Consider the following 19,268-nt stretch of genomic DNA (forward strand, 5'->3'; position numbering starts at 1 on the left):
CTTACAATGATCTCGAGTGTAGACGGTGATGTCTCCGTTAGCTAGCGAAACGAATACTTTATTGTCCAGATATCTGAAATTTAATGATAATGTTAATTTATAACTGACCAAAAAGTTTATAGTATTTTGTATTTGTGGAATATTTCTCATGGAGAATGCTTTTTAAATTAAAATGTGGAAGGTGATGCAAAATTCGTTTTATGTAGCTGTTGTGACAAAAGTTGTGTTTGTCTACATTGTGGTTTCTGTCGTCGTTGAGACGATAATAAGTGATACGTATGCCGGTGGCGCTTGAGGCAACAAAAGGTTGCAATCATGTTCCTCATTTGACAAAAGTCTTACATTATGCAATGCACACTGCTATTGTGTTGTATCTTCACTTTGTTCTTCTTTATCCTGATATTGTCGTTGCAATTGTAAACATGTACGCATCCGTCTTCGGTTCCTAGCCACATGGTCGGCTGATTGACATCCTCCTCTGTCGTGACACTGTCGATACTTGGAACATCGCCGGCCAAAGTTAGGCTACCCGTATCTGCACATGGAATGTCGTCCGAGTCCGAGTCGTCGGAGCTCGAGCTACTACAAAATAGTTTTCTTAGACTTACAATGAACCGTCTTAAACACCGTTCGAAATTATATATACAGATCGATATAACTTGCTCAAAATCGACGTAACAGTTTAACAAAAAGTGACACTGAAAGATTTGTATTTTATAACAAGAAATCAACAGGTTCAAAGAAGCAAAAATATTTGAAAATTGGTAAAAACAGATTGTAAAATGAGTTGACTCCTGGTTATTTTGTCGGGTTCAAACTTTCAGTGAAGAGCATTACCTATCTAACTGTATGTTCCCGCCACTGGCATCGACATCCTGGACCGAGATGCTTATGCCGCTCTTACTGTTCGCGAATGAAATGTTGTTAGTCACGCACGAATTTGATCTAAAATATAATACAATTAAAGTAAGGCCCTCTTCTACTGATCTACTAAAAATTAGAAAAAAAGTCATTTCTTAAAAATACACCTGACTTAACCCTTTCAAGGACCTCGACGAAAATGCTGTTTCAGTAATGAAGTTTATGCTGCGTAATCGATACAATTTATTAATTCAACTTGACACAATCTATTATAAATATGAAGTCTTAATCACTTTCATTAAATTTTACGTGATACGTGTTTAATACAGAAAGAATTCAGCTACCGTATTAAAATCCTCACCCAATAATTTGCCTCGATTAAATAAAGTACAATTTCAATATTAAAACCTTTGCATTTCTCACGAGTAATACAAATCAATTTATTGAACTGATTATGAATGTATTTAATTTAAAAATAATCGATTACAGATTCAAAAGGCAACACAAACTTCAAGTTGAATATGAAATAAAAAGCAACTTTGCTAACAGAAATGTGAACTTACTTCTGCGTGCACGCCGGAATCCCAGCGACGCATAGAATTCTCGCGTTGCAGACTCCATTACAAGATGTAACCTGCGGTGGTTCCGGGGTCAAGCTCAACACACACACTTGACCCACGTATCCGTCGCTATTGCACACCCACACATCCCTGGAGCCCTGTCCATTGACCAATGTGGGTGCAGCACAGGTGAACTGCAAGCCGGCCCTGGTCTTTCGAATCGGCAGAGGACCCACAAATTCGGGGCATGGCCTCCTATCAGCGGACAACGCTGTAAGTTGACATCGACACGAGTCAATTAGGAGAAAAATTAGATGGATATCTCCTGAGTCTTGCTATATGAACAGTGTTATAACATAGTTCTAACAGAGTTCTTATAACATGCATTTGGTACAACTCAGCCATATAGAATTCACTATAGAGGAATAATTAAGGGCTCACCTAACTTTTGCTTGGCTTCGTTAAAACTCTCCTCCCAGCTAGCCCTTTTGTCCGGCTTTGTAAACATCACGGATATATTCTCGATTCCAGCCCTGAAAATAAACCGCAGAATTTCTGTCAGAAGGAAGTCACGTTGTGTCGACGAACGTTCGCGATACACGTGGACCAGGAACGTGCATGGGACAAAGAACAAAAACATGGTATTGTGGCTTTGTGGTCAACCCGCACGATGGACGGGGATCCGACGTTCAAATTGTCGGAGATTCTCTTGTTCCACCGAGGTGCAATTCATTCGTAACGTTGTTCGAGCGAGCAACCGATCGGTGGTCGAAGTTTGAGAAAACAATGAACCGAAGCTCGTTCGGGCGCGATGAAAGAGCTTTTCAAGCGCGATGGCGTTCGATGGAAGACGGACGGGAAACATCCGTGGCAGCATTGTTACTCACTGAGTGTTAAGCGTTAATTCCAAACAGGCCAACTGCGAATGCGCCGCGTTCCTCTCGGCCAATTGACGCTGTGCCTGGCCAAGCATATCCTTGATAAGATCCTCTAATTGCTGTTTTGCGCCGTGCAACGTTGACACCAGCTCCTGAAGTTGAGTCAACGTCGCGCAGTCTTCGCGAAGATGATCTACCTCGCGCGCCATTCGTCTCAAGTTCTCGTCTTTGGCTGCGGACAGAAGAGACGCTTAATAGCAAGTGCCGCGTGAAAAGATGACGTTGCCGATACTCGTGATGTGCAAGCTCGCTGTTTGCAGATTCGCAAAGAGCGATGAAATTTACCTTTCATCACTTCTAGGTCGTCCAGTGGTATTCTCATCAACATTTTGTACTTGTTCGCTTCTAATAGGCCAACCAGACTGTTCGGACAGGAACTTCTGAAAAAAAAACGAAATCTGTAGCTTAATAAATTTGTTCAGGATTTTTCTTCAAGAACACATTTCTATCGAAAGATGATAATTTATATAAGCAAAATAAAGCAATCATATACTAACAGATATGTATCCACATTGCATAACCGATATGTTTATTTCGCACGTATAGAATATGAATAAACTTACGATTTTGATAAAATCAATAAGTATTGAAACGTAGTTTTTAAGCAGATTCACTCACGTTGACGGTTTTCTGATGGTTCCGCTTCTTCTCTTGATACTGGTGATGACCAGCAAATCGGAGAACAAAAACAGCGCTCGTTCCTTCCTCGTTCCCTGATTCGACGCTATGGTGACCAGATCGTGGCGGACAAACGTTCTGCGGCAAAAATGGACGATTCAAACGAATCTTTTTGTTTTTATAGCAATTTCTACCGCAACACGCATCGGTATCGGGAATCGATACGGGAGCACACGCTTAAAGCTTGAATAGTTCATGAAGTGAAAAAGCTAGCGCAACGTTTTATAGAAGGTTTCCAAGGGGGTGCCTCTATTGTGCGTTCAATTTCTTCCAAACAATTTTACACGGTAAATTCAGCGCAAAACGGAAACAATTGATTTTACTATGTTCGTGAGACTAATATTAATCGCATACGATTATAGCTGTGCATTTTCATTAATGAAGTTATTTCATGTGTTCAGACATAATAAAGTATAAAGTAAATGAGTTGGGTAAATTTATGAACATGGAGGACCAATGGTCGTAACAGTCGAGATCCTTATAAAATCAATCAATGAACATGGAATCATACTGACTGCAAAGTATGACAAGTCAAGAAAGATTACTATTCGAAATTTCTTTCAACCATGTCGAATGAAGAGACGCATCAAAAAATACTGAAAAGAATATTAAATTCGCAGAAGTTCGCATTGGGTCATGATTCCATAAAGCAACCACCACTACAAGCCACTCCAGTTATTAAAACCTGCATTAAATTGTAACATCATAAAAATCGAACCTATTCAACTCGAGCACTTTGACAACTTTAAATTTATAAAAATGTTAACCCGTCACATTATACTTGTTAAGTGATATCGATAAACGTTATCCTACGAATGTTTCTCTTCAGATTGTTCCATTTACAGAAGACCTACTTTCTATATTTTTTTATGAATTTTATTACGAAATAAACTTACCTGTCGTTCGTTACGATACCAGCAAGTCCTTCGACGAGTGCCTGGACCTCCCTCAAAGTAGTCTGCTGCTGTTCCCACTCGAGAGACTCCCTTTCCGTGCAATTGATCTTCACGACCAGCTCGTGCACTTCCTTTTGAGCGGCTTGAAGCAATTCGTAATCCGGATGCGTGGTATCAGTATGTTTCAGCAGCCTCTGGATCAGCAACTCGTAACGGGGTATCTTCTGTACCGGCTTGATCAATAACTGATCCAACCCGAGTTTTCCTTTGTGTTCCCGCTCCATTGTCTGTCGCGGAAAGGGACAATCGAGGCATACAAATTTGCTCATCACCATACAGACAGGCGAAGTCGCGAGTTACGTGCAGCAGAAATGGGATAGAGTTTGATATTATCGACAGTTACGGTTAGAAGTGTTTCGATTAGTTGCTGGTCACTTGGACGCATTAGGTACTGAAGGATTAGGTATAGAATTAGATAGAAAAAGGATTAGGAGATTGTCGAATGCTGCTATGAGATTCTAAATTTGGGAACTCTGAAATGTATACACTAATTTTTAATTCTGAAACTTTTAAACTTGCAATTCTTGCAAGTTTGCAATGCATGCAAATTTTCAAATATTAAATTTGGGATTTGAAACTTGGAATATTAGAAACGACAAATTTCTGAAATATGTGAACTTGCAGATATTAAAAGTTACAATTCAAAATTTGCAATTCTTCGATTCTTAAGTGCTGCACTTTAGGAACTTGGAAATGAAGAAAGGAAACTTAAAAATTTGTAGATGAAGTTAGAATTAATTTGGTGAAAAATTGCAAAAGTTATCAACCTAAAAATTGTGAAGCAAAGAGTTGGTGAAAATGTGTCCAACTGCTTGAGAATTAAAAAGGTTCGACGTGAAATATTTTGGTATTGTCCGAAATCGTGTACCATCGTTAGAGTTTGGATAATTTGGACGAGCACAAAGGTGTAAATTGTGATGAAGTTGAACAAGCGTCGTGAAGAGCGAAGAAGACAAAAACGTTAATTGGAACAAGGGAAATTAAAGAGAATACACTGTGTACCTCGAGGAATCGTGCGAAAGCCGGTTTCGCTTGGCAGGTCGTTTTTATCGCCTTCTTTGCGGATTTCCAATTATCAAGGAAAAGGGTGTACGTCTCCAAGACGACTGGCTTCGTGAACTGAAAGAAACAGGCTTAGAGTATTCAATCTTGTACCTCCATTATGTTAATTGAATGAGTTTTTATGTAACAGCGATTAATCACTGCGATAATAAAGGAATTTAATTACGAATATGTAAACTGGACATTAATATATTGACATTACACAGATTGTAGTCATTGATACCAATATTGATATAGAAATTAAAATAGCATTATCGGTAATAAATCTTGATAATCTAATTTAATGACAAGTATCACGATAATTTTATATTATGATTAATGAATAATCTTTCGGTTAATTTGAATCTGTGTTTTTTAATTGTTTTTAAATTGATGCTCCTTTTTTCACATTCTGTGTGATATTCACTGGAATATTGCAGTCGTATTAAAATTAAGGGATGTAATTTTTCTGTAAAAATATTTAGAATTGAAAATGATTATAAGAATGTTAGAAATACCTTAAGATCTCTTACAAGCTGTCCTCGATGACATTACTTACAAGTAATATAAAGGACTACAAGTAATTACAAGGAACTTACAAGTCAATCGAGAATGTAAGAACATATTTTAATGAAATGAAATAATTATTTGGCAGAAAAACGCACCACATCGAGAAAAACATCACCAATCGTCTGCTTAAGTTCCCAAGTATCGAGTCTTTTGCGTAGTTCTTCCAAGAATACCTCGTGATGATTGAGTATAGAGGGAATCTGAAAAGCATGAATATTCTCAATTAACAATAAAGCGATTGTACGCGAGACAATAGGGAGAATAGACGCTATTAACTGCTTTCCAGCTATTCAGTTTCCACTTAACAAATAATTATGATAGAAAAAGACAAGGTGTATAGGGTATACAATCATTGGATCTCACAATAAATGTGTAGCACAAATTGTTAAACGCACTTAGTGAGTTCAGTTTACTTGTTGGTTTAACAAGTTTAAAGTTTGTGCTCAGTAAACTTCTAAATTTCGGGGTTTTTAAATTTTTAGATTTTGGGGTTTATAAAGTTCTAATTACAGGGTTTAGAGATTTATAAAATTTGGGATTTCTGAATTTTGCAATTTTAGAGTTTCTGAATTGCTGGATTTTGGGGTTTTTAGATTTGTAAATTTTAGGATTTACAAATTTTTAATTTTAAGGTTTTTAAATTTTAGATTTTAGGGTTTTTATATTTTTAAATTTTAAGGTTATTAGATTTTCAGATTTTGGCGTTTATACTTTTCCAATTACAGGGTTTGGAGATTTATAAAATTTGGGATTTCTGGATTTTGCAATTTTAGAGTTTCTGAATTGCTGGATTTTGGGGTTTTTAGATTTGTAAATTTTAGGATATCTAAATTGTTAAGTTTTAGTTTCTAAATTTTTAGATTTTGGGGTTTTTACATTTCTAAATTTTAAGGTTTCTAGATTTTTAGATTTTAGGGTTTATACATTTCTAATCACAGGGTTTATAGATTTACAAAATTTTCCACTTTTAGGGTTTCTGAATTGTTAGATTTTTTTTACATTTATATTTATTTTTGATTTACATTTATATATTTTAAGATTGGTGAATTTCTAAAATATGAGATTTCTAAATTTTTCAATTTCAGGGTTCCTAAATTTTTTTTCATAATTTTTGAGATTTTTAGTTTTTGATGTTCTTAAATTTCTAAATCCCACGTCATCAACATTCAACCTTCAAAAATATACAAAACCCAAAAATATTTTCCACTTCACTAAAATAACAGAATCTACATCTACCTAACAGGTCTACTACCTAACCTAACAGTTCAGTTTTCAGCAAACGTTTCATCAAAATAGATGTACGATGAGTATAATGGAAGTACGGTTTGTCCATCATTTAAAACAAATTACATCCCATTTAATCTAGTTCCTCTTAATGGAACGTTAATACTCGCGTATTAGCCTGTAATTAGGAAAATAACGTTATGTTTCCAACGGCGGTAAATTACACGTTCCTCGTCACACGAGTCCTGATTTCGTTAGCAGATACAACCGGCGCGGAATCGTGTTAATAATTTTTATTCGTTTCGATTACGTGATAAGCGATTTTCTTTTATCTATTTTCTCGAACGTAAAATCAAACCAACACTCCCGTGCTTCGTGTTAATTGAAAGATTGTAACGAGCGAACAAATCGATCGAGTAAATGGCGTCAAAGGAATTCGCGTGAACAGATTTCGCTTTCGTTCGGCCTCTTTTTTATCGGTTCGGTGCTTGTACCGGTATGAATTCCAGGGCGACAGGATCGCACGGAATTTACGCCAAGTGGAGAATCGCGAATATAGGCAAACACAGGAATGGTACGCTCGATAATTCTCCCATCAATATTATTGTACGTTTCTCGAATATCAGTAGTGTCACATCAGGATTAATCCGATCGCGAAATGCAACAAATTATTACAGGTATTAAATCGTTAGTACCTTATAATTAAGTCTTCTTAATATTTTTCATCGTTAATACTATACAATACCTACTTTACAAAGATAAAAATGTTTCTGTCAATCTTTTTTGGTACGAATGTTTGTGAGAGATGACTTTACCTGATAGAAGATCTCGTCCACCGTCGCTGAGTCCACCAGACCAGCATTTTCAGGACTCTTCAATGGTTGCAAGTATTTCTGAAACCATAAAGTTGATTATCAAATAGAGACGTACTAATATAACACTTTTATTCTTAATTTTGTCTTAGAAAAAGACGACTACCACTACTACTCCTTAGTAAATTTTGTCTTAGAATCTCTTTGCATCTTCTAGACCCTCCCTCTTATACAACTAACAAGGAAACATATCGAACCGGGACACACCGATTTTAATGAAACTTATGTGAAAGATAGTTCTCAAGAAAATATTCAACACGTATTGTTTTTATCGACTATCGTTCACATTGAAGGGACGAAAATAGCCCTCGAAGTTGGGGGTTGAAATCATATTTTTGGGAATATCTCCTTCCTTGTAAGTTTATTACAATCTGTAGATCCCTCTAATTATTTCTATACACAGTCAGATTTGTATCTGACTTTAATTATGATTATTTCGACAGTACAAGTCCAACATACATTTGATGCAACTTGACAAAATTTAATGCAATTCGACTGTTTTCTAAAATGAAGTAATACGCCTATCAAACGTAGTCTTCAGTTTGAAGGTACATGGGGATTTCAGCAGACGCCTAATTCAATCATCGTAACGTCACCCGTCGCAATCGAGGAATATTAATTACGTACGAATAACATCAACACGCTTAATTATAAGTGGAAAACGTTCCGTTCGCATTTCTTCCCGTCCGCGTCTATGTGTCAGCTGCCACTGAGATATTCAGGTTAAACGGCGTCCCTCACTTTACTTTTTTTCCATGATTCATAAATAAATGCATAAGCCCGCTAATGTGGTAGCCATGCAATTCCCTGAATTCCATTACACTCGAGTGGAGAGGTACGGGTCGCGAGAATACGAGAATCAATCGATAAATGAGACTGCCAAGATCTTTTTTCAATTTAGATCACTGTGTGGAGAGATCAAATAGGTGGTGGGTTGAAATGTGAGAAGGTGGATTTCTTGGGACTTGAAAATTTAGGACTTTGGAAAATTAGGAATTTGGGGATCTAGGGTTTGGAAAATTTCAGAATTGGGGGATGTAGAAATTTGAAGGCGTGAAAATTTGGAAATTTAGGAATTTGGCAATTTAGGGATTTAAAAGTTTAGAAGTTTGGGGATGGAGGAATTTGGAACTTTCTGAATTTGAGGATGCAGGGATGTGGAAGCTTCAGAATTTAGAAATTTCGGAAATAGGGGATTTAGGGTTTGAAAAATTTCAGAATTTGGGCATGTAGAAATTTGAACGCTTGAGAATTTGGAAATTTAGGAATTTGGGGATTTAGGGATTTGAAAATTTAGGAATTTGGGGATTCAAGGATTTGGAAATTTCGGAATTTGGGGATGTAGGGATGTGGAAGCTTTAGAATTTGGAAATTTAGGAATTTGGGGATTTAGGGTTTGAAAAATTTCAGAATTTGGGAATGTAGAAATTTGAACGCTTGAGAATTTGGAAATTTAGGAATTTGGGGATTTAGGGATTTGAAAATTTAGGAATTTGGGGATTCAAGGATTTGGAAATTTCAGAATTTGGGGATGTAGGGATGTGGAAGCTTCAGAATTTAGAAATTTAGGAATTTGGAGATTTAGGGATTTGGAAAGTTGAGAATTTGGGAACTTAAGAATTTGGGGTATTAAGTAAGGGAGTTTGAAATGTCACTATTTGAAAACTTATTAATTTAGAAATTTTATAAATTGAAACTATAAATTGAAACTTTATAAATTCAAACTACTAATTGGAACTTTATAAATTGAATCTTTACAAATTTAAACTTGATGACTACAGAGATCCGACAATTAGGAAATTTTTAAATTTGAAAGTTCGGTATTCAGAAACGTTTAAACGAGAACTTGGCTACCCATCAATGCCCGCCGTACTGAATCACCCATCACTGATTTAGACCGTGTTTTCATGTCCATCTTTATTTCCAAGGTGGACGACCAACTAGCAATAAATAACGGACTACTGTTTAACGAGCTACATTAAGAGTTCCGAAGTAAAAGAAAAACCATTGGGAAACTCGAACAACGTGATGGATTGAATTCGAGGTACTCCACGGATGTTCAACTATCTATTCAATGGTGGATAGTTGAGCAGGATATATTTTTAGATACTCTTATACTAATGGATTTGAAATCCGGTTAAATGAAAAGCTTTAATGGAATTTAATATAATATATGGTCACAATTATGAGAAATTCAGTTCAGACACGCCATGTATTAAATGAATTAAGTTTAAGGAATGAATGTGTTCGAATTTAAGTTGTACTCAAAAAATTACATTTCCAAAAGTGTAGTACTATAATAACAAAAATTGTTAAACTGCAAATTGAAATACAAACGTCACGATCAAAGACTAAATTTTTTTTCTCATTATTTTAATTAAGTATTCAAAAAAGAATAAGCACTTTCTTCTTGTGGACTCATTTTAGCAAATATACGTCTCATGTGCAGTTCAATTTTCAATTCAATTTTACAATTCAACTCTCTTCAGCAAAATTTGTCAGATTAACGGTGTCATAATTTTCAGCCAAAAACAGTCAGTCTAGACGAAAGAAAATACCCAAAGAACGAAGTGAACGATAAACAAAAAATGTTCTTCACAATGGTTTAAGAGAAGTTTGCGTCGAATGCGAAATCAATCGCTTTAATAACAGGATGTCTCCATCGTCGGTTTCCGGGGGATGAATTAACACCACGGCCGTGATCGACTTGACGGGGAAACGCGCACGTCCGGTTTATTTGTGCTTTCCTGATAGATACATTTCTATTATTTTTCTAGGTCGAAGCGACGACATGAAAAATCGCAGTTCCCGACATAGTCGGCCCCAAGGCTGTCGCTAAATAATCAGCCAGCTCGAACAACAATCATCGTGGCGCGGGTGGCGAGATGTTTATAAAATATGACAATCAAACTGGGGTGGGTTCGTCGTGTTCTGGAATCCGAATTCTCGGTGAATCGCACGAAAAAATCTCCTCACGAAAACTGTCTCTCGCGTGGAACAGTTGCTACTTTTAACCCTCGTACTCGGAAATAGTTTACGCGAAAGACCCTCGACGATAGTGCATCGATCACTTCTTTTTGATTTTTAAAGTCGGTGAGTGCAGGTTAATTTTTTACGATTTCTTTAGAATTTCTGGAAGGCCATCAAGATTTCTTTGGGATTTCTTCAGGATTTTTTGGGGGATTTTTTCAGGATCTCTGCGGGATTTATTTAGGAAGTTTTCAGGACTTTTTTCAGGGTTTCTGAGGGATTTCTGAGGGATCTTTGAGATGTTTTCAAGATTTCTTCAAAATTTTATTCAGAATTTGTTCAAGGTTTCTTAAGGATTTATTCACGATTTCATACTTAATTCCTTCAGGAACTGCATCAAATGTCACAGACGTAAATAGGACAATTTTTATTATTTCAGTATGTAATCAAATATTTACCTCATTCAGTATGTAGTAGAATATTTCTACCAATTAATTCAAACTTTTATAGTATCCAAATTAAAACACAGATATTTGACAAAGTCAATCTCATTATTATACTTAATTATTTAGCTATACGAAATTTATTTCGTTGCATCCATTATAAATTTACTACACAAAATAATATATACTTCAAAAATGTTGTATTTTATTAACCATTAACATGCAACAAATTCCATGATCAATAAAACAATTGAAATTACTTATTCCTCATTCCAATTAAAATCTCCTGTTACATTTTTTCAAATGTTACTAATTTATACTAACATAGATAGTTTAAATAAATTCATTGAATTTATGAATGAATCAGAAATATTTGTTCACTACTATTTTCTTATCAGAACAGAAATGCAATATATAATACTGGGAAGAACTTATACAACAAAGGGTTGTTATTCGACCTCAAAAGACAACCTTGACAATAAATGTCAAGGTTCGTATGCACAATTAAGTTGCATACTTAACGTAACAAATTTGCACCCTCCGCTAACAATCGAAAGGGTTGTTCAATATTCAGAACACCCCTCTCTCGTAGCCACCTTGACAAATGCAGATCGCTGAAATCGTACGTGCATTCAAATGCGTGACGTATCGATACAAGCAAATAAATCTGAGAATCGAGTTTGCCAGAGATCGATCCCATTAAATTCAAAACACGTGCGTCTCGACTGCACAGGGGTTGTGTTGCGAAGGTTGCGTCCCATTTAAGCGTCGATTTGCAACCGTGTTTATGAAGAATCGTCCTTCCGTGATCGCGTCGAGTCGCAGAGAGGTGGCACGGTAATTACGACGGACTAATTGCAGGCATTATTTATCGATCCGGGAGCCTTCGATACGAATACCAGGATGAAACTCGAAGCGTGAACGGGACCTAGCTTCTTGAAATGTCAAACGACGAAGAAAGCTGCGTTTCCCGTCGTCGACGGTTTTCTCGGGTTTTGCGATACTTTTTGCCAGATGTTTCTGTGGAGATTTGCTGACGGAGATTCGTTTGAAGAAATCGAAAATGGTGGGTAAGGACGAGGTGCAGGACTCGAGTTTTCAATTTGGAGAAAGAAAAAATTTTTTATTTGTATGTTTTGATATAACATTTCTGGGGATCGACATTTTGAGTTACAAATTTTTGTTATGAAGTTGAATATTTTTAGGCTTACAAATATTTCACAAGTTCCAAAGTTCTAAAATTTACAAATTTACAAATCTGAAGATTCTCAAATCACCCAAAGTCTCAAAATTCCCAAATTTCCAAATCTGAAGATTCTCAAATCACCCAAAGTTCAAAAATTCCCAAATTTCCAAATCTGAAGATTCTCAAATCACCCAAAGTTCCAAAATTCCTAAATTCCCAAATCCTCAGACTCTCAAATCCCCAAACCCAAAATTCCGTTTCCAGATCCCCAAATTCTCAAGTACCAAAATTTCTACAAATCCCTCTTCAAGTTATCCAAATCCCTAAATCCCCAAATTCTCAAATCCTCAAATCCCCAAAACCCCAAATCTCCAAATTACCAAATAAAATTTCCAAATTTCGAAATTTCTAAATTTTCAAATCTGCAAATCCTAATAGCAATAATAATAAACGTCACCCCCTTGCTTCCGCCAAAATGACAAAAATTGCAGTGCTATGTTTATATTTTATCTGCATTCTACCTCTGACCTTTTAAAAAGGTGCGGAATATAAAAAATTTCAACCCTCCATCGGGTGACCGAAAAGGATTCTGTAAATTCTCTCTCATAATTCTCCTTGTGCTGTTTCCAGAAGCTATTTCATACCGGGACGTTTACTTTCCATGTGGAAATCAGAACTCGATTTATCTGACTTACTCGCTTAATAATCAACTGTCGATGCCATTCTCAGCCGCTTTAATTTATGACTTCAAAAGCTACGTTCGCTCGGTTCTTTGATCGTTGAATTCAGTAGGTCAGTTTAATCCGGAGATTCTGTTTAAAATGCAACGAAAGATTTTTCTGCTTTATTACACCATTATGGTATAAATTAAACCTAATTCTGCATACAAGATTTCTTCGTTTATCTTTCATTACACGTGCAAACATGGAAAACGTTCTTGACTAAAAAATTAATTAAGATTGAAATAGTAGTTCAACTCACGAGATAAAGCTCGAATCAATAATCCTAACGTAGTTGAAAGTACAAGGAATGGGAGAGTTTCGTAGTCGATGCAACGTTTCTTGCAGCAATTTCAAGAACTTACCAGGAAACGTTCGTCTAATCCGGTCGGCATGTTTAATGAAAACAACAAGTCGGAGGATGCGTGGCTGCATAACTTAACGAGAAGATGTTCACGAAGTAGATCACTCGAGTGGAATCCTTGCTCGAACGAAGTAAATAAACGGGCAACGAGCTTGTTTACGAGAAACAAGGTCGCTGCTTCGATGTTCGAAGAACTTTCGAAAAGCACATACCGACGACGTGCTCGCTGAGATTCCGCCGGAAGCGAAAACAGCGAACGCGATTTGCAATAATGTCGAAACAACGGTCTACGTTTGTGATCTGTTGTATTACTATTTTGATGTATTAGAAGATGTAACAAATTTTAATAAGTTTTTGTAATTTTGTGTTTTTGTGTTGTGAGATTAGTTGGGGTACGGTGATTTATTAGGGAAGCTTAAGTAAGCTCGTAAGTAGTACAATCTCTACACTTCCATTTCTATGTCGTCAGATCTCCGCATTACCATTCTACATCCTTAGATTCATCCCCTAATCCCTACATTCTCATATTAGTGCATCCTTGAACTTCTACATTCCTACATTCCTATATCCCAAGCTATGTATCCCCAAATCCCCATTTCCCGAATTCCTATACCCCAAATTTCCATTTTCCAAATTCCTACACTCCCCAATTCCTAAATCTCCGAATTCCCACATTCCCGAATTTCTAAATCTCCAAATTTCTACACACCCCAAATTCCTACATTCCCAAATTTTTAGACACCCCAAATTCCTACACTCCCAAATTTCAACACTCCCTAATTCCTAAATCTCCAAATTTCTACACTCCCCAATTCCTAAATCTCCAAATTCTCACACTTCCAAATTTCTAAATTTCCAAATTTCTACACGCCCCAAATTACTACATTCCCAAATTTCTAGACACCCCAAATTCCTACACTCTCAAATTTCAACACCCTCTAATTCCTAAATCTCCAAATTTCTACACTCCCCAATTCCTAAATCTCTAAATTCCCACACTCCCAAATTTCTACACACCCCAAATTCCTACATTCCCAAATTTCTAGACACCCCAAATCCCAAGGTTCCCAAATTCCCAAGTTTCCCAAATTCCCAAGTGCCCCAAATCCCAAGGTTCCTAAATTCCCAAGTTTCCATACCTCAAATTTCCATTTCCCGAATTCCTATACCTCAAATTCCAACACCCCAAATTTCTACATTCCCAACTCCCTACCTCTACCCCTCCACATCCCTAAATCCCAACAACTAGCAACCCTACATTCCTCCACTTCTACAGCTCTGTAGTCCAACATCACTATACTTCCAATTATCACTAATAGCCAGTAACATCTCTTGAATATTTTCTACCTACATTTACTCTACCAGTAATTGAAGTTATTAGTTCATATTTTTCAACTGTTTGTTATTCATCAAGAGTGTCCAAGAGAAAAATGTAACAAACTGATTGAAGCACAAATTGACTGACATATAAATTGGAATTAAATTCCGACAGCACGTGTTATTATTCTACGTAGTAATATTGCATGGATATGGATTCACAAATTTTATTGGAAGAATATTGTACTCACATTGACTAGTATTTGCAACGCTTCCACATACGACCTCTCGGTGTCATAAAGTTCCACGACCACGTGAGTCCTTGTATCCTGGAACACAAAAATTGCAATTATATATCGAGATGAAAATGAACTTGAAATTCAACGGTTTTTAATGTATCTCGTATTTGTGAAGAGAAAAGAAAAATCGGTGAATATTTTGTAAACGTTAAAAAAGAAGCGAACTTTCGATGTTAAAATAGAAAGATGTACCATGTTCTTTTATGAAACACGAGTAAAATCGTTGCGTACACAATTTATTCCGCTGAAGAAATAATGGCCTTCCTTTGGCGTATTAAATTTATCCGAGCTTAACAACAAATGTTCTTATAAGTATGAAAAACAGAAGTAATCCGATTTGTTCAGATCGAGAGCAAAGAAAATGAGTTGGAAGAAAGGGCTGATATTTATTTATGAAAATTCCAATTATCGGATGAACAGTAGTTTAAAATATCTTACTATTGCATATATGAATTAAATGCAATGTAACATATGTTGGAGTTCGTGACTGATATAACGAGGCTCATATAATCGAATACTCGAGATGTACATATTTTTTAGGTACGCTAGTAATGGTAACGAAATGTAAATTTTGGAGTAAAGGGTTTTGTCTTACGATTGTTTCTACTGTGAAACTGAATGTATTTCATTCTGTTCTTTATTACACTATGGAATATTCAGTAATTTGCTTAGGAAAGCAAGACAAACTTTTAATAATTCCACCGTGACTATGAAGATAGGCATTCAAAGTGTTGTCCAGGTAAATCTACTCCAGGCATAGAAAAATCTCACATCTTGTATTTTTTCTAATTGTCTACAATTGACAAAATATTTCCACAAATTAAGATAGAAAATTTATTATTTGAAATATTTCCATAAATTAAGATAGTAAATTTAGATATTTCATCGTACATTCAAATGTCATGATCATCAAGAAACACAGCTACGAAATTCTGATTATCGAAACAACGTGAAAGGTGGCCAGGTCCGCGTAGTCCGGAATTTTTGAAATCTGTTCGTAACCACGGGTATCCGTTAATTGCATCGTTTCGTCGATTCGTCAATTATTCAAAAAACAACGGAATCCGTTTCACGGTTGTCCCGTGATAAAGATCCCACGTGTATCCACGTGTCGCGTGCAAGCACGTGCGGCACATCACGTGTTTCCCGATGCCATCACGGCACTGATTACAAGAAAAACCGTTCCCGTTACGTAAACCGTAAGACGCAATAGATAATTTTACGGCCTGGCTCCCGACAATTGCACCGTAATCGACGATTATGACATAACCGAGTATAATGTCGAGGTTGTTTCCTACCGAGCTACGCACCGCTCTCGTGTACTTCATTTTTTCAGCTCGTGCTGTTTAACGCGGTAAATGTCGCAGTGAAAGTGGACTGTAACTAAAATCGTTTTACGCATTCCATTTTCAAATTAAGCTTTCAATTTCATATTTTCAATTTCAATTTTCAAATTAAGCTTTCAATTTCAATTTTCAATTTCAATTTTCAATTTCAATTTTCAATTTCAATTTTCAATTTTAATTTTCAATTTCAATTTTCAATTTCAATTTCAATTTTCAATTTCAATTTTCAATTTCAATTTTCAATTTCAATTTCAATTTACAATTTCAATTTTCAATTTCAATTTTCATTTTCAATTTCAATTTCAATTTTCAAATTAAACTTTCAATTTCATATTTTCAATTTCAATTTTCAATTTCAATTTTCATATTTGTACTTGAAGGTTGGTAGCTCTCGTTATATTACCACTTTTATAAGGGACTTTTCAGAGCTAAACTTCTGTTCATTATTATTACATTACTATTATTTATTACATTTTGAGACAGTTTGTCAAATTTTGTGTTTTCATATAAACATGTGTTGTGTTTCTACATATTGCAACATATGTTTCTACACATTCGTGTGCGTGCAATTCTACATATTGCATTTGCATGCGTTGCATTTCTACATATCGCATTTGTACATTCTATTATCACATGTGTTCCAACCACGCGTTCTATTTATACGTGTTCGATTTCTACACATATACATGTACATTGACCAATTTATGTTTATCAATTTTTATTTCAATGAAGGACCATCCTTACCATCAATCGTTCGCAAGTATTTTGAAAAATCTTCAGATTCAATTTTCTCGTAAAGAGATTCTACGAAGAGACTATAAAGCATTCTCGACTTCGAACTCTTCTTTCAGGTTATACCAAACTCTTCAAGGACATAATGTTTATATTTAAATTCACACAATACTAATATTATTCCTTTAGAATTTATACAGTTATTACAAATAAACAAAACCTAAGTTCAATTCTTCCTAACCTCAAAAATATCCCTGAAGAGGTTAAAACCACCTGATACATCGATTACCTAAATCATATATCAAACAATTACCTAATTGTGTATAAAACATAGGAATACTTCATGCAACATTTAGAAATATCTACGACCACTAAATACGCGTGCGTTATAATGTGTCCTCTGATGCAGACGTTATAATTTGACCCTCCATGACACGGTACAAAATATATTTGGGAACGCGTGCAGGAAATTTCGCGTAGAACAACGCGACGACGAGAGACGAGCATGTGTGCACCGGCAGGCAATGACACAGTGTTTGCGTTACATGTGTATTAATACGGTCAGTGTGCACGGTGGATTCGTGTAAGCATGAAAAGGAAAACTACCCACGCGGTCTGTGTTGACACGCTCGTTATTTTCGCTGTCCACCGACGGCTGGCTGATGAGTTTCCGATCAGCGTTCATCGTCATCCTCTTCCACCACCTTTGCCGATCCTTCGAAACGGTTCAGCAGCCTCTCAAATTGCATATCAATCCGGCTCTCCACACAGGAGTCCCATGTCGAGCGTTTTCACGATTGTCAACGGCACACTCGTCGCGATCAACGCGTTCAACAACGATATCGAGTCTAATTATCGAGGAATTTCTTCATCGAACACGACAATCATCTAGAAGAGTCAAGTTCGATCATTTTCCACTCTTCGTAGAATTTATCGGGCTCAGAAATACGTTCTTACCAGCTTTTAACGAAATCGACAATTTTGGCGGGAAATTTTTAAGTTTTTAAAGGAGGAATATATGTTTGAAAACTTCGATATTAAGATTTTCAGATTCAGAAATTTATTTAACTAGGGGAATTACGAAGCGTTATATCTGATGGAATTGGTATCCGTGGAATTATGCGTGTAATTACTATGCCTGGAATTGATATGTGTGGAATTAGTACGTATGTACTAATGGTATGCGCTGAATTATTAGGCATGAAATTACCACGCGAAGAATTGCTGTGTGTGAAATTACTATGCGCGAAATTATTACATGTGGAGTTGCCAAGAGTGAAATTACTAAGCGTGAAGTTACCATGCATGGAATTACTACGCGTGATTTTACCACGCATGGAATTACCACGCGTGAAATTACTATGCGTGAAGTTACAACGCAGGGAATTACTACGACTGGAATTACCACGCATGGAATTACTACGCGTGAAGTTACAACGCAGGGAATTACTACGAGTGGAATTACCACGCATGGAATTACTACGTGTGAAGTTACAACGCAGGGAATTACTACGAGTGGAATTACCACGCATGGAATTACTACGCGTGAAGTTACCACGCATAGATTTACTACGAGTGGAATTACTACGTATGGAATTATTACGAGTGGAATTACCACGCATGAAATTACTACGCGTGAATTTACAACGCATGGAATTACTACGAGTGGAATTACCCCGCGTGAAATTACTACGCGTGAATTTACCACGAATTAAATTACTACGAACGACCCAAGCATTAAGTCGCTAAATATGACACGACTAAATCATCCAAAAAGAACTAATTTCTACACCTAATACTAATTTGTACCTAATACTAATTCGTTCAAAAGTGAATGTACATTTTCCGACGCTCAATATCATCTTCTCTATTGCTAATCAGTGAAATACAAACGTATTTCTTGTTCTTCATTTTCCTCATTTCTCGAAACACTTAAACCCTGTCCTTCTGCACAGTGTACCCGAGAACGTTAAAAATATCAGCGAATCGTGTAAAAGCTATATCCAGTTACAGACACGAAAGAGTTACAGTATCGGAAAAGCCAACGACGTGAGAAAAGGAGCTTTCCTTCGATCATCGACTACCCTCCCGCTTATCAGCCGCCAGCACTGTTACCTTTTTTTTTCCAACCTCGCTTCGACCTCGATTAACATTTTCTTAACACCCCGACACGCGAACTGGAATTATTAATA

At 36.3% G+C, this 19,268-nt stretch overlaps 1 protein-coding gene across 8 annotated transcripts in view; it reads right to left on the bottom strand.

The window, feature by feature from the left end:
• The window catches only part of LOC100877669 (rho guanine nucleotide exchange factor 17), a 76,891-nt gene that overhangs the window by 5,867 nt on the left and 51,756 nt on the right, over positions 1-19,268 (bottom strand). For 4 of the 8 annotated variants that reach the window (XM_076535704.1, XM_076535710.1, XM_076535702.1 and 1 more), the window contains 13 exons: positions 14,951-15,028; positions 7,644-7,721; positions 5,700-5,804; positions 4,996-5,112; positions 3,934-4,220; positions 2,978-3,115; positions 2,645-2,739; positions 2,309-2,531; positions 1,863-1,954; positions 1,425-1,692; positions 838-945; positions 343-582; positions 6-73 (listed from right to left, as the gene is read on the bottom strand). In XM_076535704.1, coding sequence (XP_076391819.1) covers positions 6-73; positions 343-582; positions 838-945; positions 1,425-1,692; positions 1,863-1,954; positions 2,309-2,531; positions 2,645-2,739; positions 2,978-3,115; positions 3,934-4,220; positions 4,996-5,112; positions 5,700-5,804; positions 7,644-7,721; positions 14,951-15,028 — 1,897 coding nt within the window. The remainder of the gene's footprint in view (positions 1-5; positions 74-342; positions 583-837; positions 946-1,424; positions 1,693-1,862; positions 1,955-2,308; positions 2,532-2,644; positions 2,740-2,977; positions 3,116-3,933; positions 4,221-4,995; positions 5,113-5,699; positions 5,805-7,643; positions 7,722-14,950; positions 15,029-19,268) is intronic. The other 4 variants (XM_076535707.1, XM_076535706.1, XM_076535709.1 and 1 more) reach the window with 4 other exon arrangements.

This window comes from Megachile rotundata, chromosome 9 (genome assembly GCF_050947335.1).
Source record: "Megachile rotundata isolate GNS110a chromosome 9, iyMegRotu1, whole genome shotgun sequence".
In the NCBI taxonomy this organism is placed as follows: Eukaryota; Metazoa; Arthropoda; class Insecta; order Hymenoptera; family Megachilidae; genus Megachile; species Megachile rotundata.